Raw genomic sequence first — 22,947 nt, 5'->3', positions numbered from 1 at the left:
GCAACAAGGGCAAGGTGTACATTTCTTCGTCGCGTCGTTTCACGCCATCGCGTTTCGCTCCGCATCAAGGGCAACGGCCAACGATTTCAGCGCCATCGTTATTTGAATTTTCGCGCCAAACTTAAACGTTTTCTTTCGTGTGTAATTTCGTCCTGTGAGTGTTTTCAAACCGTGCAAAATCATGGACAAGAAGATAAAGGCCGCTCAACTAAAAAGAAGGATCGCGGTGGAAAATATAAGTGCTCTCGAACGGTTCCAAGTGCAATTTTCTGGGGATGACGCCAAGCAAATTCCGGAGGCGTTAGAGGACTTGGAACGGCATAAGGAAGGGTTCTTCGCCGCGGTATCGAAATTGGAAGAGCTCGATGACAGTAATGAAGCGATTGAAGCTTGCATCATGGACAGGATCAACATCGAGGAGCGGTGTAGGAAGCTAAAATCCTTCCTACGGGACAACCTTCGACGGGAAGAGGGTACGCTAAACGACACATCGGGTTTGGCTTCTTCAACGCTTGCGTTTGGTCGGCCAAACGCACCACATCTACGTCTTCCGAAGATCGAATTGCCATCATTCGATGGCGACCAAACGAAATGGCTGTCGTTTCGTGACCGATTCATCGCGATGATCGACGCTTCACCGGAGCTTCCTTCGATTGCGAAGCTGGAATATTTGCTGTCAGCATTGAAAGGGGAAGCGGGGCTTCCTTTCGAACACACGCCGTTAACAGCGGACAACTACTCGGTGACGTGGGCAGCTCTTCTAAAAAGGTACGATAATCCACGTACACTAATCCGTGAGTATTATCGGAAGCTACATTCCCTTCCGCCCGTACGCGCGGACTGTGTGGATGAGTTAGTGCATTTGGTGGATGAATTCATTCGTCATGTGAATGGGTTACTAAAGCTCAACGAGCCCATCGATCATTGGGATACACCGTTGACAAATTTACTGGTTATGAAGCTAGATCACGCTACTGTTTTAGCATGGGAAAAGCATTCGGTCCATGCCAAGAAGGACAAATACAAGGAGCTCATCGATTTTGTACAAGATCGAATACAAATATTGAAGGCGACTCGGAGTACTACTTGTGAAGATGACACTAGTATCACTAAGGTGGCTGGTACGCAGCGTTATCCAAGTTCGCGGAAGACAATCGTTCACTCAGCCGTAGCACAACCAGTGTCAAGTAGGATGATTGTATCACCACCACCGAAGTGTCCCTTGGAGTGTACGGAGAACCATTTCTTACGAAACTGTCCGGTGTTTGGCAGTAAGGACGTGCAGCAACGTCGGGAAGTGGTTACATCGAAACACTTATGTTGGAATTGTCTCGGAGATTCCCATCAAGTGAAATCCTGCAAGTCGGAGCATGCTTGTCGCACGTGTCATCAGCGACACCATACACTCTTGCATGTTCCTACCACTACAACGATCACGATGGCAGCTCACGACGATCGCAGTTCGGTGATCCTGGAAACGGCTGTCCTATTCATCGTGGGTGACGACGGAAAGAAACATGAGGCAAGGGCGCTCCTTGATTCAGGCTCCATGTCGAATTTTATTTCCGAATCACTTTCTCGGAAGCTTACGGCTACTCGAAACAAAATCAACGTGGCAGTCACGGGCATCGGAAAAACGGCACAGTCGGCGAGAGGGTCGATCGTCGCAACTGTGGCATCGAGGAATCAATCGTATTCTAATCATCTGGAGTTCCTCGTTCTGGAGTCACTATTTGCGCATACTCCAATTACACCCATCGATACTTCATCGTGGAGTATGCCCGATCTGCAGCTGGCAGATCCTTCATTTAATGTTCCGGGCAACATAGACATCGTAATCGGCGGAGACACGTTCTGGGAGGTTCATTCAGGACGAAAACGATCTATGGGCACGGGCAAACCTTGGCTCGTGGAAACATCATTCGGCTGGAGCGTGACAGGGAATGCATCAAACGGTACACCTCTTCAACCATGTCATCGTTCGGGCTACGGAAGTCCACCTACGGAAGAGAAAACAAATCAGAAGGGGACCACTGTTTATAATAAAGTTCCTGGAAGGTATGTTGCACATTTACCTCACTACCATAATTTTGGCATCGTTTTAGAGGCATCAAAGTCAAGGTCAGACCGATGTATTTCTCGGGCCGAACGTCATTCCAAGCGCTGGAAGTATACCCCACGTGACAATTCGGTAAACTATCATGCAAACGTGTCACATCGTTGGAAACCAAACTATCATTCGGATCATAAACGCTGGTTTCATTCACCAGCCTGGGTTTGCGAAGAACAGAAAACAACAAGATCGATATCTACAAGTGGAATATTGGAATGATCAATATCTACATACCATCACACGTTTATCGGCGTATCATTTCATCGCGAAGCAACGGGCTTCATCAGGCATCATATTCGGGGTAAAGAGATTTACACACTCTTTACACTACTCAATCGGAATGAGTTTCATCATGTGGTGCTACTACACATCATCTGCGGACGGTTCGGGAATATGTGTGACGGTGGCCGGGTTCACTACACACATATTATTCACATACATTCATCTCGGCATCCAATTATGCTTTTTCGGTCGGAACAACAGCATCGCGTTGGTATCTAACATGCGCACATTCGTAGCGATGTTCAGCGTAGTATAGGAGGCAATAGTTAAATTTGCTTACAGTGTCAGTACACTTCATTACGGTAGAAAGTTCTCCCATAGGTTTGTACGGGAACTTTAGGGAAGCTGTCGATCAGCTCAATCAAATAGCTAGCTCGCATAGTTATCTATAAAGGAAGAAAGTAGTTAGTATCAGGATGGAACGTACTTACTTACCTTAGTGGCAAAGGAAATCTTAGAGATACACTCAAGCGTGGTTGGCTGGTTGAGATAACGGTACTCAGCAGCAACGTGATATCAACATTTGGAAGGCTAGCAATCATTCGCACCTTAAGTATGCACACACGCATTTTTCGCATACGGGATAATGTAAACAAAACTGACAGTTTAGGCTAGTTCATCGATTACGGCAACAATCGATCAAATCACAATGCAGATCAATCGTACAATTTCCGGTACACATTACGAATTACATTTAGTTAGCTTATTAGGTTTCATGAATTAAAAGAAGTTCCTTCTTTGGTGGCCGGGAATGTTGAAAATAGATTCGGAATTATAGGAAATCTTTCATGAAATGTTTCACGGACGAACTGAAAGGGAATTAGTTAATTGGACTATTCATCTAGGGCAGTAAGTGAACTTTAGGATTAGCAAATGAACTATGTAATAATGAACTTGACAGACGAATACACAGTCACAAACAGAACGGCGCGCGACGATTACGGCTTTCTCGGCTTGGTGGAAAAAACTCCGAAAATTTACAGCCAGCACTCCGTGAGAATTTCTCACAAGCTATTTATTTATACTTTGTTCATTATAAATTGGAATAAACATTATATGAGCACATTATACACATAGTAGCACAGTATTGACTAGTTTCGATTAATGTCGGACCTGTTGGAACATATGAACGATCCACTTCAACTCAGTTTAGTACCAGCTGAGAAATCCTTGGAGCAATGCTAGAACAACGAATGTCCACTTTTCCATGGAATTCAAGTAATCAACACCGTTTAGTGTTTTAACATTGCAATGATCAGAGTCGCATGTATAACAGTTCCTTTTCTCTAATCCCTCACACGGATCTTCTTGGGTGCTGTAGTCTGATTGACATCCTCGAATGACTGTGAAAGTAAACAGAATATGTATTAAAAGTAAAAAATAATTAAAAAGGTAATTAAATATTCTACCTATTCCTTGTACATCCTTCGCGTAGCACAGATCATTACGCTGGAAACGTGAGCAAAAGTGCGATTTCAAAAGGCTTGTCTCTCTGGAACAGTACTGATCAAGCTCCAATGATCGACACTGTACACACTGCCGCCAGGGATCCCGATTACATGAATTGCTGTTGCATGCTACACAGGAACGGTCCGTTTCGTCCAAGCATTTGTTTTTGTAGCTTTCATGGAGCTTTGAAAAGCAGCCCCGCTCCAGGATGCCATCTATATGAGAAAGTAGATTTATTTATTTATTTAAGAAAATAAACTTTTGTAACAATTCAAAGACATACCATCGCGAACTAAGGTAAAACAAGGTTCATTTAGGTAATCACAGTACTGATTCATGCTTGTACCATTCGCACAGAATGGATCTGTGGATTCGCAAACTAAACAATGAGACGGTCGCAAAGCACTTTCTGCCCGCTCGTTGCATGCATCGGATCCACACTCGACACAAGTTTTCTTTTCTCCACAGTAGTGTCTACCACATCCTCTGTAAACTACAATGGAAAGGTGTTACTGATAGTAGAAATCCCTTTACGCTTACAACTTACTTTCGCCGTGGTTATTATTCTCGAAACAATCATCGTCGATTTTTAGACAAAACTCCAAAAATGTACCTTTCGTTTGCTTTTCGGCGCACGATTCATCCACGTGACTGCTGCACTTATAACAGCTACGCCATTTGGGCGTGTTGCAACCATTCTCATCGCACGTATGGCAGGCCGAACTGGTCGTACTCTGACACATCCTTTGGTCGGTAGCTGTAAGCTCTGACAGACATCCACGATGTATGGCTTTGGTAGACGCTCTACGGTAGAAGCAAACATCGTCCGGATTAGCGCAAGCCAGCGCTGGTGCAGTCCCATTAATGCATCCGATATGCATGTCCGAGTGGCATCGTAAACAGTGCGCTGGATTGAAGTAACTCTTCAGCGATTCGCGATTGCATCCATCGCCTTTACACTGAACACAATCCTCTGGAATATTGCACGGTACATCGTCCAGGTCGGACGTACAACCACGTCTAACTAATGTTTGGAAATGAAAGTAAATTCAAAACTTTAAGGCTATTCTCCGGAAAACAACACAATTACTCACAATCGATTGGATCGAGCATTGTATAGCATTCTCCATGCCTTGCATACTGCTGACAGTACTTTAAATTGTCGTCGAAAGTTTGCTTGCTGGAACACCTTTCGTTGGTGCTATTGTTACACTGAAAACACTTTGCCCACGGGGCATTATTGCAGTTTTTATCAGTACAAGTCAAACAATGCTCACTGTTTTCGCATTCAACCGCATCAATGTCTGATAGGCATCCACGATGAAGGATAAGATCCTCATCGACCCTTGTGTAGCAACGATCGTTACGTTCACCGCATTCTCGGACGTGATCCTTCAGATGATCACAATCTTCAACGTCTGAGCGACACTGATAGCAAGTGTGTATAGTGTTCAACTGCTGTTTGGGAACATCGTTACATCCTTCATCTTTGCATGCCACACAACGGTTATTTCCTTCACAGATGTTTACCTGTTCGTGCGTACAGTCTCTTGTAACTGAAAGAATATTCCAATAATACAATTATGTTTTACGCTCCTTAAGTCGTCTATTTGACTTACCAGATCCTTGTTCGATTGCTGCATAACACAATGTATTTTCATGGTAGGATGGGCAAAACTCCAACAAATCTGGTCTAAGCTTATGATCACAGCTGTCATCAAACGCCGAGCTATTGCAACGGTAACACCTCGGCCAGCGATCCTCGTTACATCCATTCTCCGCACAGACGGTACACGATGGATCCGATTCATTCTTGCAGATTTCCTGCATGTCTTCACTCAACGTGGATAAACATCCTCGTTCGAGTAGTTTTTCTAAGGTGAATAATTGATTATAATCCATTTCGGAACTTCATCAAACATATCTTACTTACCACTGTTTACTGTAGTATAGCAACGATCATCTAGTAATGGGCACGGTCTACTCTCGATCGTTCCTGCCAAACACTCGTCATCGGCTGACGTACATTGTTGACATGCCAGTGGCACTAACGAAGATTCTGGTGCCTTATTACAGGAGTCTCCCTGGCAGGTGATGCAAAATTCCGCATCAACACAAAGTTCATCTTTTGTGCCTACATCCGAAACACATCCACGAGTAAGCTGATGGTTTTGATCAAGCTTTATGTAGCATTCCTCGTTCGCGTTGTAAAGCTTGCATAGTTCTGCGTCACTCTCACTCTGTTCATCTTCACACCCTGCCGAGTTAGATTGAACACACTGATGACACTTTGTCCATTGATTTTGATTACATCCAGGCTCTTCGCATACGATGCAAGAAAGATCTTTGGGATCGTTGCACTTGAGTTTTTCCGCATCCTCCAGCAGCGAAAGACAGTCTCTTGTTAAGACTCCATCTGAATGGAAAGAACCACATAATTATCTCCAATGCCATATCTCCAGATTCTTGGTCAATTCTTACCAAATACTCGGGTGATACATTTATCATTCTTTTCTGGACATTTGGTAGCTCCTGGGAGTTGCTTATTACAATCACTGTTCACATCACCCGATGTACATTGAACACATTTGCTGAAACTCAAAAGTGAATCTTCCGTCTGTACATTGCACTTATCCGTTGTACAAATCTCGCAAGCTACAGTATCCGCACAAACCTCGTTGGGATTCGATAGCTCCATAGAACAACCCCTTACGAGATCTTCCTCAGTAATTCTAGCATAACAGGCCGCCTTTTCATCGTATTTAGTACAGAATGAAGCTAACTCATGCTCCTGAGATACAGAAGCAGGGTCGCTACAGACAGGATTGTTGGATTTTTTACAGCTTAAGCACTTCAACCATGGCTGATTATTACAAGAAGGCGACTGGCACGTAATACATTCTTTATTGGACTCGTCACGACATTTAGTTTGCTCGTTTTCTTCAAGCGTCAAAAGACATCCCCTCTGAAGATTGTTCCCTAAAAAAGATAGACTTTGCACTTCCATTCCTATGCTACAGTAATCGTTACTTACCTAGAACTCTCGTGAAACAAACATCCTCAAAGTGATCACATTGTTCCGCTTCCATTGCCGCTTTATCGCACTCTTCTCCGTCTCTCTCCGTACTGCAGCTGATACATTTGGCCATATTTTTTAGCGTATTCTCATCGACATCGTTACAACCACTACTGTGACAAGCGAAACATATCGGGTCGCCTGCACATACGTCTTCATCGTGATTGTTCAAATCAACTTCACAACCCCGCTCGACGTGTTGATCAACTATTCTAGTGTAACATCGATCGTCTGGTAAGAAACTGTCGCAAAATATATAGCCAAGATCATTTTCCTCTGGATTAGCACAACGAGGATCCAACAAACTAGAGCAACGATAACATTTAAGCCTTGGATGCTGATTACATCCGAAACCACTACAGCTGTAACAAGAATTGTATTCTCCGTCACGACACTTTTGCTGATCCTCCTCTACAAGAGTCGACAAACAATTCCGCTCCAATATGTCACCTTAAAATGGAATGGATTAAGGGTATTGAACTATCACTACGTCGAAAACACTCTCCATACCTTGTACACGCATAAAACAGGTATCCTCCAGTTGATCACATTCCTCAGACCCTAGGTAAACTTCGTCGCAAGCCTCATTATCACCATTGTTTGAAGTGCATCGAAAGCATTTGGCAACATTGTTTAGATAGGTTTCCGATTCCACATTACATCCGTCCGCGGCACACGACAGACAACGATTGTTTCCCACACATATCCCTGCCGACTCTGAGCTGCAACCGCGCTCAAGATCATCTTCAACAATCCTCGAGAAGCATCGTGCTTCGGGCAGAAAGCTTGGACAAAAGGACGGCTTCAAAGTGCTACTGATGATCAAATCAATACACTCTATATTGTCAGACTTTTTGCACTGAACACACTGGAGCAAACGATCCGTATTACATCCAGAATCACTGCAAGTAACACAAGAACTATCTTCACCGGTACAAACATCCCGTTCTGCAGGAGGAAGTGTTGAGAGACAATTCCGCTCCAATGTGTTTCCTGTGAAATGTAACAATTATTGGAAAATCATACCAAGAATGGAAAGAAAACCCCTACCTTTTACTCGTGAAAAACAAACATCTTCTTCCTGAGGACAATTCTGGCCTGGTAGTGTGCCATTAACGCATTCTTCGTTCGAATCGTTTTCCGACGAACACACTAAGCACTGCACTGGTGTCTTGAGAGATGTTTCAACAGTACAGTTGCTACTATTTTTTTCTACAACTCTACATCTTTCTATCGGGTCACAGGTATTGCCAGCAAGCTCTAACGTAGATTCACATCCCTTTGAGATTGATTTAAATTCAACACCTTCAACTATCTCAAAGCAGCGATCCGAGGATCGATACTGAGGACAAAAGACAACGAACTGTCTATCGATACATTTATCTGGACCAACATCGTTGTCACAGTGCGCACACCGGAGCCATGGCGCAGTGTTACATCCATTTTCGGTACAGCTAATACATCCATGACCTTCCTCCTCGGTACAGTTCTGAGCCACTCCTGTCGTCGCCAAATGTGATAAGCAACCTCGTAATAACACTCCTTCATGCATCACGAACCGAATAGAAAAAGTATGCGTTTGATAATAAGTCATAAACGGTGCACTTGAGAATATCTTACCATTGGTCACACTTGTAAAACAGGCCTCACTTCCAGTCGGGCAGGATTGTATGTACTTTAAGGAACCTTCGGCACATTCCGTCTGGTTAGAATCACAGACCAAACATTGAGATACGAATGCTAGAACGATTAGACACACAGTTAAAGATAAATTAGATTTAAGTGACTTAATTAGACATCCACTCTGGAGGTTTACCCTGCGATGTGTCAAAAAACTGGAAGCAGATAAGCAAAGTTACAAGGGTTCCGGTTAGTAACTTCATCTTTACGGCTAAACCTGGTACGAGCGGTATGAGCTGCAAGCGCCAACTGAGTGAAGAATCCTAGTGCTATGAAGCTATAGATAACCCTAACCAGCTCAAGTACCTTCTGTAAAGAACCGTGCAAACAATAATCTTATCAGCCGTGTTGCCAGTTTTTGTTTATTTGCACCTATAATAGCGCACGTGTGCAGAACATTAACATACAACATTAAATCAATAGAAGGTCACTAATAATTGAATATCTTCCGTATAGGATTGGATTATTCGGGCCTGAATTCTATTGGAAATCACTAAGATACTAGAGAGTCTCTAAGAAGAGCAAACTGATGGCCATCAATTCAGACTCACCCTGTGTTGAGCGTGTCACGAGCTTCCAATTGTGTGTTAAGTGCATCACGCAGCAAGAGCCTAGCCTAAATCCCTGAAACAATTGAATCTGTAGTACGGTAGCGTAAAGCGGATTTATTGAGTTCTGAAGGATTGTGGTGCAATGAGGCTATTCAAATCGTGCACCTGACGTCCCATTTGAAGTGCGGCGTTGGCGTGATTGAATCACTGAGTCCAGTCCTATTTCAAGTAGCGAATTCTGTTCTAGCCTTTTATTGTTTTATTTCCTGTTTTCGTTGAATATAATTTTTAAAAAAATCATACCATAAGCGTAAATTTTCCAGCAACAACATTTTGTGCGATGTTTTACCTTTGGAAAACATTTCAAATTTGACATTTCGGGCGATGTTTTTCCTTTGCGATTTTCCGACACACGCTTTTCATTATTGTCCACAAAAGCTTCCCTGACAGCTTTCTCCTGTCAATCAGTTTTTCCTCGTTCTATCTCTTTCAAAGTTCTCTCACGTCATGGCTTTGACGTTTCCTTCTCTCCAGGTGAGCAAGCGTTCTCGCTCTCTCTAAAAAAATGTTCAAGTTTCCTTTCATTTTGAATCATACTTTTCCCAAAGCCTTCACAACCTGTCAAGCCAAAGTCGGCTGGGAAAGCTTTTCCAATCAGTTCTCTCTCTCTCGCTCTTTCGTTAAACGAGCAAAACTCTCACATTACTCCATCGCAGTAGCCATGATGAATTTCAGTTCGAGGTGAAACGTTCGAAGTAAAGCATACGACGGTACGATTCGCAACTCCATTCGCCCTCAGTCCTGGGGACACAGAGGATAAAATCAATCTTTTTTTACCCCACAAAAAAGGGGAACCAGATCGCAAAGGATAGACTGTTTCGGTTTTACTATTGTGAAAAGTGACCCAGTGAAACTGCTTAAACGTAGGAATTTGTTCGTCGAGAACAATCGTAGCATAAACATGGTTTTGCTACGCCGTACACACACACGCAGTGCCCACACACTAACAGGCTGTTTTGCCTGACGAGTGAACCGTGAATGAGGTGGCAATAACCTTCCTTTCCATCGTTCTCGCCGCATCATCTCATCGCACACACCCACACAACAGGGAATTCGCAAGGTTGGGAGTTTTTTTTTGCCTTCTTCTTTGCAACAGAGCATTCAATGGGAAACGGTACGGTCACCTCCAAACGGCGCCCGTTTTTCACATTCCGATAGTGAAGCAGTCCACTTTCTTTCACTCCCCTTTCTTGTAATTGGTTTTGGCTGCGTAACGAGTGACGGGATTGGCGGGGGGGCGGGAAAAACAACTCCTAAAACAGCTAATCTAAAGTGTCTACAATCAGTATTTCCTCTTGGTGTGGATGTAAAGTAGTCAAACGAAAGCAGCATAACCTGTGTGCAAGGTGGACATTTGGTGGGATGCGTTTGTGTGTGATGAATATGAGTGCTAGAAAGAAAGAGAGAGAGAGACAGAGCGCGCGAGAAAGAGAGCGAATCTGGAGAGGGTGGATGTCCATTTCCAAGAAAGGTTACTTCAAATCGGCTTGCGATAAGGGGCACACACGGCCGTAGTACGAATCGATCCAGGATACTTTGCGATTACGGTGAACACGCACCCAAGACGCCATTCTATCCCTGAAGCGTCCGATAAGCACGATGGGGGAAAACTCCCGAAAATGGTTGACAACATTAACCAACACGTCTTTGCCACGTATCGATGCCACACTGCTGCGCTTTTCACCAGAAACCCTACCCAGCGATGAGTTTGACTTTGAAAGCCCTTTTTTTGTGGGTGCCTCCTTCACAAAGGAATCGTACGCGTTACACGTTACCCGTCGTCCCGTAACGCATCTTCCTAGTTCATCCAATGCCTACTTAAAGGGCGCCACAGCTTACAGACTTCATTTCGCTGTCAAACGTGTGTGTGTGTGTGTGTGCGAGTATGTGTGTGTGTGTGTGTGCGCGCTTTGAAAAAATGTGGGTGTGAGCAGCAGCCATTCTTCGAAAGCCGTGACTTTGCCCCATTCCAGCATAAACATCAGGCCGCGCAGGGAAAACCCCGTACTGTCCCCGCGATGTGAAAATTGCCCTTTTCTGCCTCCATTTGCCATTGTCAAAGTACGTGGTACGTGTGTGTGTGTATGTTTGCTTCATCGACTAGAAATTGGCAGGTCCCGAAAAGGAAAAGTGAAAAATGTGCTTTCACCCATTGTGTGTGCGCGAGAACGGAATTAGGGCAAGGTGGCAACAGCAGTGCAAGGGAGTGTACTACCTAGTGCACACACACACACACTCACTCACACACACGGAGGGTGTACTAGGGGTTCGCGATTTCATTCCTTCGTCTTTTGTGGGTGTATATGTGTGTGTGTCTGTGACGTTGTAAGGGCGTACGAATGTGTTGGTGTGTGAGTGTGTTTCGAGAAATCGTGAGGAGCATGTGTGCGTGCATCAGTGCGTATGTGTGTTTGAATGTGTTTTATAGAATAGAGCAGCGTACGACGTGTCGTGCAAAGGCTACTAAAGCAGCGCCTACTACTGTGACGGTATCGGTGGTAGTGTGTGTTGGCGCCTCCTTGTCAGTAGGTAGTTCGTGGTGGTGGTGGTGAAGGTGGTGGTGGTAGTATGCTGCCCGTTTCGTGTGTGCAATGGAATGAAGACGAGCTGGCGCGCACTGTATGTGATGTGTTCCCGCGGAGTCTCGACACACCGACGACGTTGTCTGGTGCCGTGGGAAGATGCACCCCCCTTCAATAGTTCGAATGTCCTAACGTGACGGTGCCTTACTACACGTTCTTGACGGGTGTATGTGAGTGTGCGTGTTTTGCGCGTGACGTACGCTGCTGCTGGTGATGTGTGGCACCGTCATCGGGATAGGGCGAATAGCGACACACACTGAACGTGTACGCACCGACCCGTGCACAACACTAAGTAACCTTTAGTAAACCAACAACAACAAACGCACAGCCATCTGCGGTAGCGCATGTAACGCAGTGGTCTCGTTTCGTGCATGATTTAATTCCTCCCTGCAACAATTAGCGCGACAGTGGATAGTGTTGGGACACACGTGGCCTAGGGATCAGTGTGTGTACCAACTTATAGTAATCGAAGGAAACCCTTAAAACCATTCTTCCCACCCAGCGAGGTTTACCTTCCATCCGCATCGGATTGGTAGGTGGTGGTGTGAAAAGCCGATCGCCTTTGGTGGGTGAACGATTACGGTACTGTCCCTCTCTCTCTTTCTGCTCGACGGGTTCCCACCCTCACCCCCTTCAATGCTCCAGGTTGTTGGCCGTTTGATTGTGTGAACCGATTCGTGTGTGCGATCGTTGTTGCGGGGATTTTGCGTGCGCCGAACAAACGTTTTGACGTTACTTGTATTTTGGAGGAACTCCGTGGAATCGATTTTCTTACGCGTTTTGCTTTATGAAACAGTTTGGTCATTTTGTTCTTCTTGGAGGGTTTTGTGTTTTTTTCTTCTTTCAACTGATTGATAAGCTTCTGTTGGAGAAAAAAAAACAAAAGTGCGAAGAAGACATTTTCGCAGGCCTTAATTGGCATTGCTAATAAGCTATTTCGTTTCCACGTGTTTTTTCTATCGGAGGGCTGGATCACATTTGCAGACGGTGGGCTGACTGGTGGACCCAGGTCCTTGTGTTAGTCATGAGTTTTAAATTACCTGTTTGAATTAATTGGAAATTAAGGAGCATATTTTTTATTTTGCTTTTTTTATCATTCTGTGTAAAGTTTCACGCTGTATTAGTAATTTCCCAAAGGGTGTTGGCGGAAAAAAAAGAAAAATATAATTGGGTTTTATACCGCTTCATAAATTGGGTAGTCTGGTTTCATTATCGTGACAATGATTAATTGAACGAAGTATATACAATCTGTTGCGTTTCCGAGCAGAAAGCTATTCAAAACATATTATTCATTTCAAACTTCCTGATTGTCTGAGAATTTCTAACAATGAGTTTAAACATACAACTATTTCAGAAACAGTTTTTAAGACATAAGGATGACATTAAGCAGATTTTTTTTTTGAAAACTAATAGAATTGCTAAGGTTTTATCAATTTTCTATCAGGCAGATAAGGGATTTCAATAAATTGGAAGTTTGTGGCGTATTCAATTCTGTCACAGTGGTCGTTCTTGGACAGCCATGAATAACGGATCGTTATCTGGGTCATGAAGTACCCACAGCTGAATAGCCAGACCTGGATACGGAGTGGGGTGATACGTTCAGACTAGACAAGGCGTGTTGTTGAGTCGTGCCTTACCAAGTCTATCAATTCTGACATTACTAAAATGTTTCCTTATAATTTGCACAAAAGTCCTTGTGTTAAGAATAGAATAGTAAACTAATTCTGCTTTACAAACAAGGCAGAAGATTTTTAAATTATATTCCTAAATAAAAATAGAGCGGTAAAATGTGTGCTTTTTCAAGCAATTTCTATTCTAGTCGATTGTATGCACTGTCGATGATGCTAGATTTAGAACACTACAATTTATCCTAAAGAAATTGTTTATGATAGCTGTATGGAGCCCAAATTAGTTACGATAAATGTTATTCATATGAATCATTTTAACCTTGAAAAATATTCGAAAATATGTTGATCATTCTTAAGATATGTTTATCTTAAAAACCTCTAACCCAACATAACCCAACATGTGGGATATTTTTCAAGAATAATGGCCTGGACGTATTGCTAGCGAAAATAACTTATCTCTTGCTTCTTATTTATTGGTTAAATTCAGAGGACCATATTATCTTTATTAAACCTTCTTTTTTTAACCAAATAACATTATTTTTACTTTCTAGGTTTAGGTAACATTTGTTATTAGAACTTTGTTTATTTGATATCAAACAAGTCTGTCTAATAGTATAATCCGTAATGTCGAATTGAATATTACGCCTGGTCCAGATTCTCACTACGATCAGTACAAAACTGGGTAAAATGGTTGTGAAATCAAATTTGACATCCAATCAAAGTATCATTAATCAATTCTCCGATGGAATGTAAATTCAATCCAATGAACAAGTATGCCTATATGAACAACTAAAATCACATTCTCGGAAAAGTTCTATCCTTCACTCTCGTCGATGAAAAACCAATAAAATTAGCTAAAAGCTTCAAACCGCCTGTACTACCATCGTACCAATTTCGCAACGAACACCAGAAGCATTCTTCAGCCCAAAATCGAAACCTATTTCGAACTGGAGGTTCTCCATACAAAGAGGCCCGTTTTGCGTTCCATCCAAACCACCAGGACTGCTGTCCTCAATGATCATACACATGTCTCGGAACAATCAGAAACACACGACCGGAGAAAAAAAAGAGGAAATAAATTAGAAACCACGAGAGAACTAAAAGCTCCCAAGATGGAGCATATAAATTAGCTCTTCTTACGCGGTTTTATGCCTACCCAAAAACCCCTTCATACATTGCTTCCGCACTTTCTAGCTGCCGGAAAAAAAAATATCAGAAACTCGACGATATTGTACGGAACGAAACGGCCACTGTCAGCCAGATTCGATCGATTGCTGTAGAACTAGCAAATTTGGCGCACACTACTGTACGCCGAAATCTACCAATTGTTCAATGCATCTTCTGTTTTTCACGCTCACCATCCGTCCTGGCACTCGCCGAAGGTCTAGGAAGTGTTCTGACGTTCATTTTTCCGCTTCACATTAGTGTTGTCGTCTTCGGTGGCGTTATTTCCGGCAACGCGTGTGGCGACGAGAATTGGCTGGGCAAGGTCGTAACGGCAGGAAAGTGATCGGTTTTTCAGTGGCCTAAAAAAAAGATATACACCACCGAGTCGGATGGTGCTGGGCTTTGCATTGGAACATTTGAGAACCCACTAAAGTTCAACATCATAGTCGTGCCCTGCATACGAATATTCATTTTCAGAACGACGATCCTACATCGGTGTGTATGTCTTGGGTCTTTTTTCGTAGCCTATGCCTCTATTGCAATTTTTTTCTTGGCTTTTCCACCCAATCAACCCAATGGTGGTGGTTATGGCCAGCCTACAACCGGTAACCGCTTGCTAGAGCAACAACGCCGGCAAAGCAGGAAAAATGGAAACAAAACAAGAAACTGGGCAAAATTAGGACACACAACTTTTCTCTCCCCCACACACAAAAACCCCGGGTCCCCGGGTGGACTCTCGATGCCTTGCTGCATCTGTGAAGTGCCGTAGAACGGGAGACAACACCCTCGGAGATGGCGTTCTAACGATTTCGGATGTACATTTTCCCATCGAATCTACCTTGACTGGGCCCCTTGAAAACAAGCAATACTCATTCGGGTGGTAGGACAACGAGAACTATTATGGAAAATTGTTCCGCTTTCCATATGACGGGCCCGTGATGGTAGAAAATGATGCGACAGTCGGAAAGTGGGTACCCACGCGTTGAGCATCGTGTTCTGCCGAATGAACGTGCGTCACCGTACGTGGACGTGACGATGTACGGTGATGATTGATCATGCGAGAACATCCGACTGTAACGCGCAACAGAAACGCCTCCCCCCAAAATGAGCCATCATTTTGGAAGGATTAATTCGTCCTTGTTTCCGCCGGCAAGCGCCGATGGTCCGCTTTTCGCTCGCTTCCTGTCTTGAAACCACTCCGCTATAGAACGTGATGAAATTTAATCAAGGACGTGTGCACTCTTCCACCATCTTCATCGCTCTCGGCTCGCTTTATCTTTCGCTCGGGCCGGAAATCAGCGAGCCGCGATGAACGGTTTCGCGCCGTATTTGCATGAATTGGGATTTATTTATTCGATCGATCAGCGATGATTGGGAAGATATTTGTCTGGACATTGTATGGGTGATGGAATGGCGGTACGTGAGGATCGGCTAGTCGTTGATTTCGTCGCCTTCTGACTTATCAGCGTGTAAATTGATTAGTTCCGTGTGAAGGAAATTTATGTTTGCATATTGATCGACTTTGGAATGATGTTTTTTTTTTATTTGGAGCAAACAGAAATGTGCTCACACATTTGGTTGTGTACACAGCAGCAATTTAATTTCTTTGAGCACATTGAGCAAATTACGTTTCTTAGTAATTTTAGAGAAGCAATTTTTTTAGTACGGAGTCAATATACATTTTCTTCTTTTAATGAGGCTTTACAAACAATTTAAAGGACTTTATCTGTTGCCGAAGTCGCTTAAATTGTTTCGGATTGATAACTTCATCACTGGATCTCAATCTAGGTTTGGATTATCCGGTATCATTCTCGTTACATAACCAACCAACTAAAATCTGGCGAGCTTGTGTCAATAATGAGGTCAATGAGGATACAACATTAAATTCTTCTGATCATATTTTTTCGATCACTGATAAAAGGTTTAATATATCAAACTTTTTGGTGGAGACGCCTAGTACCTTTAGATCATGAAATGATATGAACAATCAATTGACACTTTCTTACACAAAGGAGTTAAAAATCCATCACAGAATATTACTTTTAACCAGTACTAAAATGAATTTAGTCAGCTTTGAACAGAGTTCATGTTTTAAAGGTAGATTAGAATATGTACTATTAGTCTATCCATGGAGACGCCTAGTACTTTTGGATCATGTAATTAGATGAACAATCAATTGACATTTTCTTACACAAAGGAGTTAAAAATCCATCACAGAATATTACTTTTAACCAGTACTAAAATGAATTTAGTCAGCTCTGAACAGAGTTCATGTTGGAAAGGTAGATTGGAATATGTACTATTAGTCTATCCATGGAGACGCCTAGTACTTTTGGATCATGTAATTAGATGAACAATCAATTGACACTTTCTTACACAAAGGGGTTAAAAATCCATCACAGAATACTACTTTTAATCAGTACTAAAATGAATTTAGTCAGCTCTGAACAGAGCTCATGTTGGAAAGGTAGATTTGAATATGTACTATTAGTCTATCCATGGAGACGCCTAGTACTTTTTTATCATGTAATTAGATGAACAATCAATTGACACTTTCTTACACAAACGAATTAAAAATCCTTCACAGAATATTTCTTTTGATCAGTAGTAGAATGAATTTAGTTAGCTTTGTACAGAGCTCATGTCTCAAAGGCAGATTTGAATATGTACTATAAGTCTATCCATGGAGACGCCTAGTACCTATTGTTCATGAAATGAATAAGAAATTTTAACATTCTTGCACAAAGCAGTCAAAAATCCTTCACAGAATATTTCTTTTAATCAGTACTAATATGAATTTTTGAAACTTTAGTGGTAGATTTGAATATGTTCTAATAGTCTATCTATGGAGACGCCTAGTACCTTTGGATCATGTAATTAGATGAACAATAAATTTTAACATTGTTACTCAAAGGAGTCAAAAAATCGTCACAGTATATTACTTTTAACCAGTACTAAATTAAATTTAGTCACCTTTGAACAGGGCCCATGCATGAAGGCAAATTTTAATATGTTTTTCTTTTTAGTATTCATTCCATGGAGACGCCTAGTACCTTTTGAAAACGCATTGATATGGACTAAAGAAATAATTCATTCTTTATTGCAAAAGTGTTTTTCTCATAACAAAGATTTGCAAATCGAAGCTCATAGATTTTTTACAATATAAGAATCGATTGCCTTAAATTTTTGCATGAGATGTTACAAATATCTGGCATTACTTGATAATAATGCTTTAAAATGTTTTCCTTCAATAATGCTTTTAAATTCCCGATTATTTTTGACAAAAGCATTTTAATTATATGCCAACACACATCTAAACACACAAATTTACACTAAGAGTTATAAACAAAATAAATCTAAAAGATAATTTCCGGGTTGAAAACATTTACAACACCTTAAGGTACAGCATGACTGGAATCCAGTGGGATATATCATGCATCACCTTTCACTTTAATCAGCTTTAATGCGAAGAAACCGATTCGTTCGAGCATAAAGATTGGTACAGGTTGCAAAAGGTTTGATTCGGTCCGTTACATATCCGCGCAAAACCGTGTATTTCCCCCAAGTACAACGAATGAGCAGATTCACACGCAGATTTATTGAAGCCCATTAGGGAGAGTGAGCGAGAGAGAGAGAGAGAAAGAGACTGGGAGCTGTACACATGCTCTGAGTAAAAGCACACTTTTCCATGAGCACCATGGGAAAGCTGGTGTGGGGTGGTTTTTCCAGCAAAAATAAAGGAACACACGGTTGGTTGAGCATACGAACAGGGCGCAGGCGTTTCGTACATGAACGGGTTTTTTGACAGTTCTCTCGTTTTTTTGTGTGTGTGTGTGTGTGTTGTTTTTCGGAAGAAAGGGAATCCTTCCAACGGATGACACAGTCCAAAGTGATACGTAAATCATACAATGAGTGGGAGCAGATCAAGAGTAAGAGAGAGAAAGAGAGAGAGAGCTTTGAGAAAAAAGCAAACTGTAAAACTGATATGTTTAGTGTGGAAAGCTGAACGTCAGCACACGGTTGTGTATTATTCCTGGAGCATTGCAAATGACGTTGCGTTAGGGTTTCATGATGATGATGGTGACGTACACAGCACGCACAACTTCGCACACGCACCTTTGAATTCGTGTCCCTATCCTAGCTGCGAAACCTTCACAAACTCAACCGGACACATCTCCATCGCCTGAAGCTGACCAGAACTTTCCACCATGATCAACCCGTTTTTGATGTCACTCGCTTTGATCTCTAGTTAACACCTGCTCAGTTTGCTGAAACGTATAATTGGAGCAACCGGACGCACGCTGGGCACACACACACACACACTTTAGCTCACCTTGCTAAGGTCACGGGGAGCGGTCGCCACGGTAGGGTAAGGGTATCAGGGTACACAGGAAGTTGCGCTCAGGGTCGCTCCACCGGAAGCAAGAGATTGTGCGCGGGATGATACGCTTTTCACTCTTGGACGGGTGCATCTCAAGGCCAGGGAACAAGAAACAGAGCGCACTGTTGGTCGGTTCACACGTGCAACGAGAAGGAAATTCTTCTCTCTGTATGTGTGCGTGTGTGTGTGTGTGTTCTCCAAAGAAAAGCTAACTGTGTACGGTGTGCAGTGCAGCAACTTTGTCTTGCATTTCGTTCCGAATATTTGCTGACGCGGTATTTTGTGTGTCTTTTTTTCTGGGTTGTTTGGGTAACAACAAAAAAAAGAACGCACAAGGTTAAAGGACACAACACGACAGAATTTTGCAGACGATGGCAAAATCCCGGGCACACCGAAAACTGTGTCAATGAGCCAGAAAGTGAAACAAGCTCAACATGGTAGAGGACGATTAGCCGCAACAGCAACAACAACAACAAAGTGGAAGGAAGTGCTGATAAGGGATGCCATTTTATCCCTTCCCTTCCTTGCTTCAGCTGCTGCATTCCATTGTGTTTCGTTGCTTGCGAAACGACATTTTCCCGAATCAAGGTGGTCGTGCGTCACATACGTCACAGAGTCATTCCCGGTGATAAGCACGGCGTATGAACAGGATGCACTTTATCTTTCTATCGCTTTCGCCTTCGGCATCGATGATGCAAGTATTGAATGCACAGTAGGCACAAAAACGATCCTTTCACTGCTTTACTTTATGCAACAGCGGTGGTGAAATTCTTCCCCTTAGCAGCTTCCGGGTTGGGGAGATTTTTCTTTCGTGTTTTTTTTCGTTTTTGTTTTTCTCCCAATATAACTGAAGCACTATTTTACGTCAGTACGTTACCTTCACCAATGATATCCTCGGCTGTTCGTTGCCTGTTATTCGTTGAAATATGCAACCACCACGTTTTGCAATCGTGCTTGCGGGCGCATGTCAACTCTTCTATCGCGATTGATATTAAATAGGGATGGTGTGGGTGTATGTGCTCCTCCACGTCAAAATTCCCTCCCATTGCCCGGTGCACTCTCGACAAACACGGTAATCAAACCGATCATAAATTTCCGATTCTACCTATTTCCAGTGGCTGATACCGGCTGGTGATGGTTAGCGAATTATCCCTCATCCGCCCCTACCCACAGTGTGCAGATAATATAGAAATTGCAATTTTGCAAAACTAAACAAGTGGCACGCGCGCGTTATAATCCACAAAGTGTGAGAAAAAAAAATAAAATAAATAGCGATCACGATGGTATGTGAGTGGTACGGTGTGAAAATCGATTCGCGTGCTATCGACCACTAAGTGTCAAAGTCGCCTATCAAGTGCGCCAGCCAGCCAAAGCCGCTTGCTGCTATTTGTGTGAAGTGAAGTAAGATTAAAATAATGTGATTCCGGAAACCTCATGCCGTCGTGCATGCAGTGTGGTCAGCAAGGAACGTAGCAGAGTGATCGAATACGGTGTAAAGCATCAGCATAAGGGTGGTAACGGGTGCATACGTTGGTGCGCTTCATATCTGCAGTATCTGTGTCTGTGTCAGTTGTGTGTGTGTGTGTGTGTGTGAAAAAAGGGGGTGCAGAAAACAAGGTGGTAGCGAAAATAGGGTGCAAAGCTGCTAGTAAAAATGAAGTGTATCGTATCGTACGTTGTTAATTAGCTTGCTAATATGTCAGAACCTTCTTAGTGCCCGCGGCATGGCCTGATGCGGTGAAGCGATGGATTATTCTCTACTCAGCTGCTGTGCTTCATATTTCGGATAACGTTAACAGAAAAGGTACGTATCGAAGGCGAATAATTCGATGAAGAATCTAGAGATAAAATAGAAATTGATGGATAAGATTATGAATTGAGGAAAATGAGAAATGTTTAATCATTCTACTTGCCTTTACAAAAATAAACTTTGCCAGTACCGTTGAACGCTCTATTCATGCTGTGCCTTCATTCATGCCCGGAAAGAAAATTGTCTGAGAAATCCCGGGTTTTTTTTTATAAGGCGTACAAAAGAGTATGATGGAAAATAGACGCTTCGCTTGCAAATGTGCATTGTGTTCTATTTTCTACCCCTTTTTATTCGATCTATTTTTAGCATCCTATCTGGTTACGATCGGATCTATTTAACGTGAATAATACTTTTGTAAAATATTAACGTTAAAAAAAGGCTAGAAATATTGAATTAAATATTATTACTGCTCTGGGTTTTTACTTTTATTCTTTTTGGGTCATTCACTTTTTATCCTTTGTTTTAATGACCAAAAATACATCCTTACTTCTATAACCACCTACCCGTGTAGGTAGTGCAATTTTTATTGAATTTTGCACATTTCCACGTTCAAATGAATGTTTATTCAACTCTTAAAGATGTTTTGACTTCAATTTAATTGTAAAATAGTTTCATACTAAAGATTTACCTGTTTTTTTGTTTCGAAACATATTTTTTATTTTATCAAACATTTTTACGCCCTTACTTCTATAACCACCTACCTGGGGTACCAACTAAGGGGTACAACTCGAATATTGAATTAAATATACATATATTTAAAAATTTACAAAAATCTGGTTATTGGGTATATGATAGAAAACATGATTTTTTAGACATTCCAAAAGTTTCAAGCCGATAGCTTCATAATATTAAATGTTATTAAGATTTAAAAGTGCTAAACATACCCGGATAGGATACCCGACTATTGAAGTTAAGGTTAAAGAGGTGAATTTTGGGGCAAACTTTTTTAATTATTTTTTTAGTATTTAATTAACTTGCTCCCACGTATTACGAACTCTTTATGAGACTTGACAGTTGGTAAGAAAATTATGCTTCTGTTTTTTTCACTCGATCACTAGATCTCAGTTTGGGCGTACTACGTATTCTTTGTCTATGTGAGAGTCCTTAAAAAGACTTTACAGCCCGGGTGGTTCGGTGTCCTTCGCGTGACATGACCATCACACCGCAACCTTGCATGTCTAATTCGCTGTATAATGATTATTTCAAAATTATTTGAAAATTACATTTCGCTCAAACAATGTAAATGTTTTATGAAATCTTTTGCCGTATTTTTTTCAATCGTATAATTATGTTGCGCACTGTAAAACTTGTTTCTGAATACTAAAATGAACTGCTTTATCTTTGAATTTGCTGCTTCTCTTTTTTATTCTCATTCATTTACTCACTGGCCCTTTTGAGCCCAGTTCTGCTAACGACAAACCCTAATGAATTAGACACTTTATTACTTTCTTTCCTCTTTTTATCTAACCTCGCGGGTTTGTTGTAAACTGCAAACAATTGTTTTCTTCTGTTTAGTAATATAAAATTAACTGTGTTTAATAATTTGCTTAACAAATTTCGTACCTCTCGGTGGAAAATTATCTGTACTCGCGTGCATACACTTCCAATCTACGCCTGCACAATGGGATTTGGTCACGCGTGGTCGGTACCGGCGTCAGTGCACGAAGGAAGAAAAACAAACCCTCTCCCCTGAACCGGAGACCTTTTTGGTCACATTCAGCGCTATATTATTATCGCCCACGGTGAAATTGACGGTGACATCTGACTCCGGGTAACGCAAACGCACAAACCCGCGAGAAAAAACAAAAGAAACATCATCCAGCAGGCACGCTAGCGATCACTGCCTTACGCACGTCAGCGCCACCTACTGGTCGGATGTTTTTTGGGGAACGTTTCGTACCGGTTTTCCACCATCCAGTCGTTGCGTTCGCCGTACCTTCCGCCCGTACTGTCCAGCTGCTTGCGTAATGTGGCAACGGGAGTAATTTGCCGTCCGGAATGCTTCTTTGTTGATGTTGAATCAGAAGCGCACACCGTGTGCGGCACTACTAGTGTGGCATCGATTTTTCCATAAATATTTCGTAACACATATTCTCGCGTCTAAATTCTGGTTGTACGGTCGCCATTCGTTTCCTTTCTTTCTAACTTTTTTTGTTTTATTTTTGTGT

General features: G+C 42.3%; 3 protein-coding genes across 15 annotated transcripts in view; 2 read left to right on the top strand and 1 right to left on the bottom strand.

The window, feature by feature from the left end:
- Positions 1 to 181: 181 nt before the first annotated feature.
- LOC125769535 (uncharacterized) lies at positions 182 to 2,184 on the top strand. The gene is made up of 2 exons (XM_049438268.1): positions 182 to 2,058; positions 2,106 to 2,184. Exons 1-2 carry the CDS (start codon positions 182 to 184, stop codon positions 2,182 to 2,184), a joined length of 1,956 nt encoding a protein of 651 aa, XP_049294225.1.
- Positions 2,185 to 3,407: 1,223 nt separating this feature from the next.
- On the bottom strand, positions 3,408 to 8,887 carry LOC125772383 (proprotein convertase subtilisin/kexin type 5-like). The gene is made up of 13 exons (XM_049444058.1): positions 8,737 to 8,887; positions 8,541 to 8,660; positions 7,971 to 8,462; positions 7,431 to 7,913; positions 6,879 to 7,370; positions 6,326 to 6,823; positions 5,778 to 6,260; positions 5,464 to 5,718; positions 4,939 to 5,400; positions 4,392 to 4,868; positions 4,128 to 4,337; positions 3,805 to 4,059; positions 3,408 to 3,738 (listed from the first exon to the last, which is right to left on the bottom strand). The coding sequence occupies exons 1-13, from the start codon at positions 8,801 to 8,803 to the stop codon at positions 3,545 to 3,547; spliced, it is 4,488 nt and encodes a 1,495-aa protein (XP_049300015.1). The 5' UTR covers positions 8,804 to 8,887; the 3' UTR covers positions 3,408 to 3,544.
- Positions 8,888 to 9,870: 983 nt separating this feature from the next.
- The window catches only part of LOC125772391 (whirlin), an 86,118-nt gene continuing 73,041 nt past the window's right edge, over positions 9,871 to 22,947 (top strand). For 8 of the 13 annotated variants that reach the window (XM_049444093.1, XM_049444092.1, XM_049444091.1 and 5 more), the window contains exons 1-2: positions 9,935 to 10,271; positions 20,085 to 20,773. The gene's annotated coding sequence lies outside the window, so the exon portion shown is untranslated. The other 5 variants (XM_049444083.1, XM_049444085.1, XM_049444086.1 and 2 more) reach the window with 5 other exon arrangements.

This window comes from Anopheles funestus, chromosome 3RL (assembly GCF_943734845.2).
Source record: "Anopheles funestus chromosome 3RL, idAnoFuneDA-416_04, whole genome shotgun sequence".
In the NCBI taxonomy this organism is placed as follows: domain Eukaryota; kingdom Metazoa; phylum Arthropoda; class Insecta; order Diptera; family Culicidae; genus Anopheles; species Anopheles funestus.
The sequence above is the reverse complement of the archived record's forward strand: the minus strand, read 5'-3'. Positions and strand labels throughout refer to the sequence as shown.

What these genes read in the sequence shown, in the direction of transcription:
- LOC125772383 (XM_049444058.1), bottom strand. Translation starts at nt 8,803, where the DNA reads ATGAAGTTACTAACCGGAACCCTTGTAACTTTGCTTATCTGCTTCCAG. An exon ending in TTTTACAAGTGTGACCAATG is followed by an intron (nt 8,463 to 8,540) that starts GTAAGATATTCT and finishes TGATGCATGAAG; the next exon opens with GAGTGTTATTACGAGGTTGC. An exon ending in CTATACTACAGTAAACAGTG is followed by an intron (nt 5,719 to 5,777) that starts GTAAGTAAGATA and finishes TATTCACCTTAG; the next exon opens with AAAAACTACTCGAACGAGGA.
- LOC125769535 (XM_049438268.1), top strand. Translation starts at nt 182, where the DNA reads ATGGACAAGAAGATAAAGGCCGCTCAACTAAAAAGAAGGATCGCGGTG. An exon ending in TATAATAAAGTTCCTGGAAG is followed by an intron (nt 2,059 to 2,105) that starts GTATGTTGCACA and finishes GCATCGTTTTAG; the next exon opens with AGGCATCAAAGTCAAGGTCA.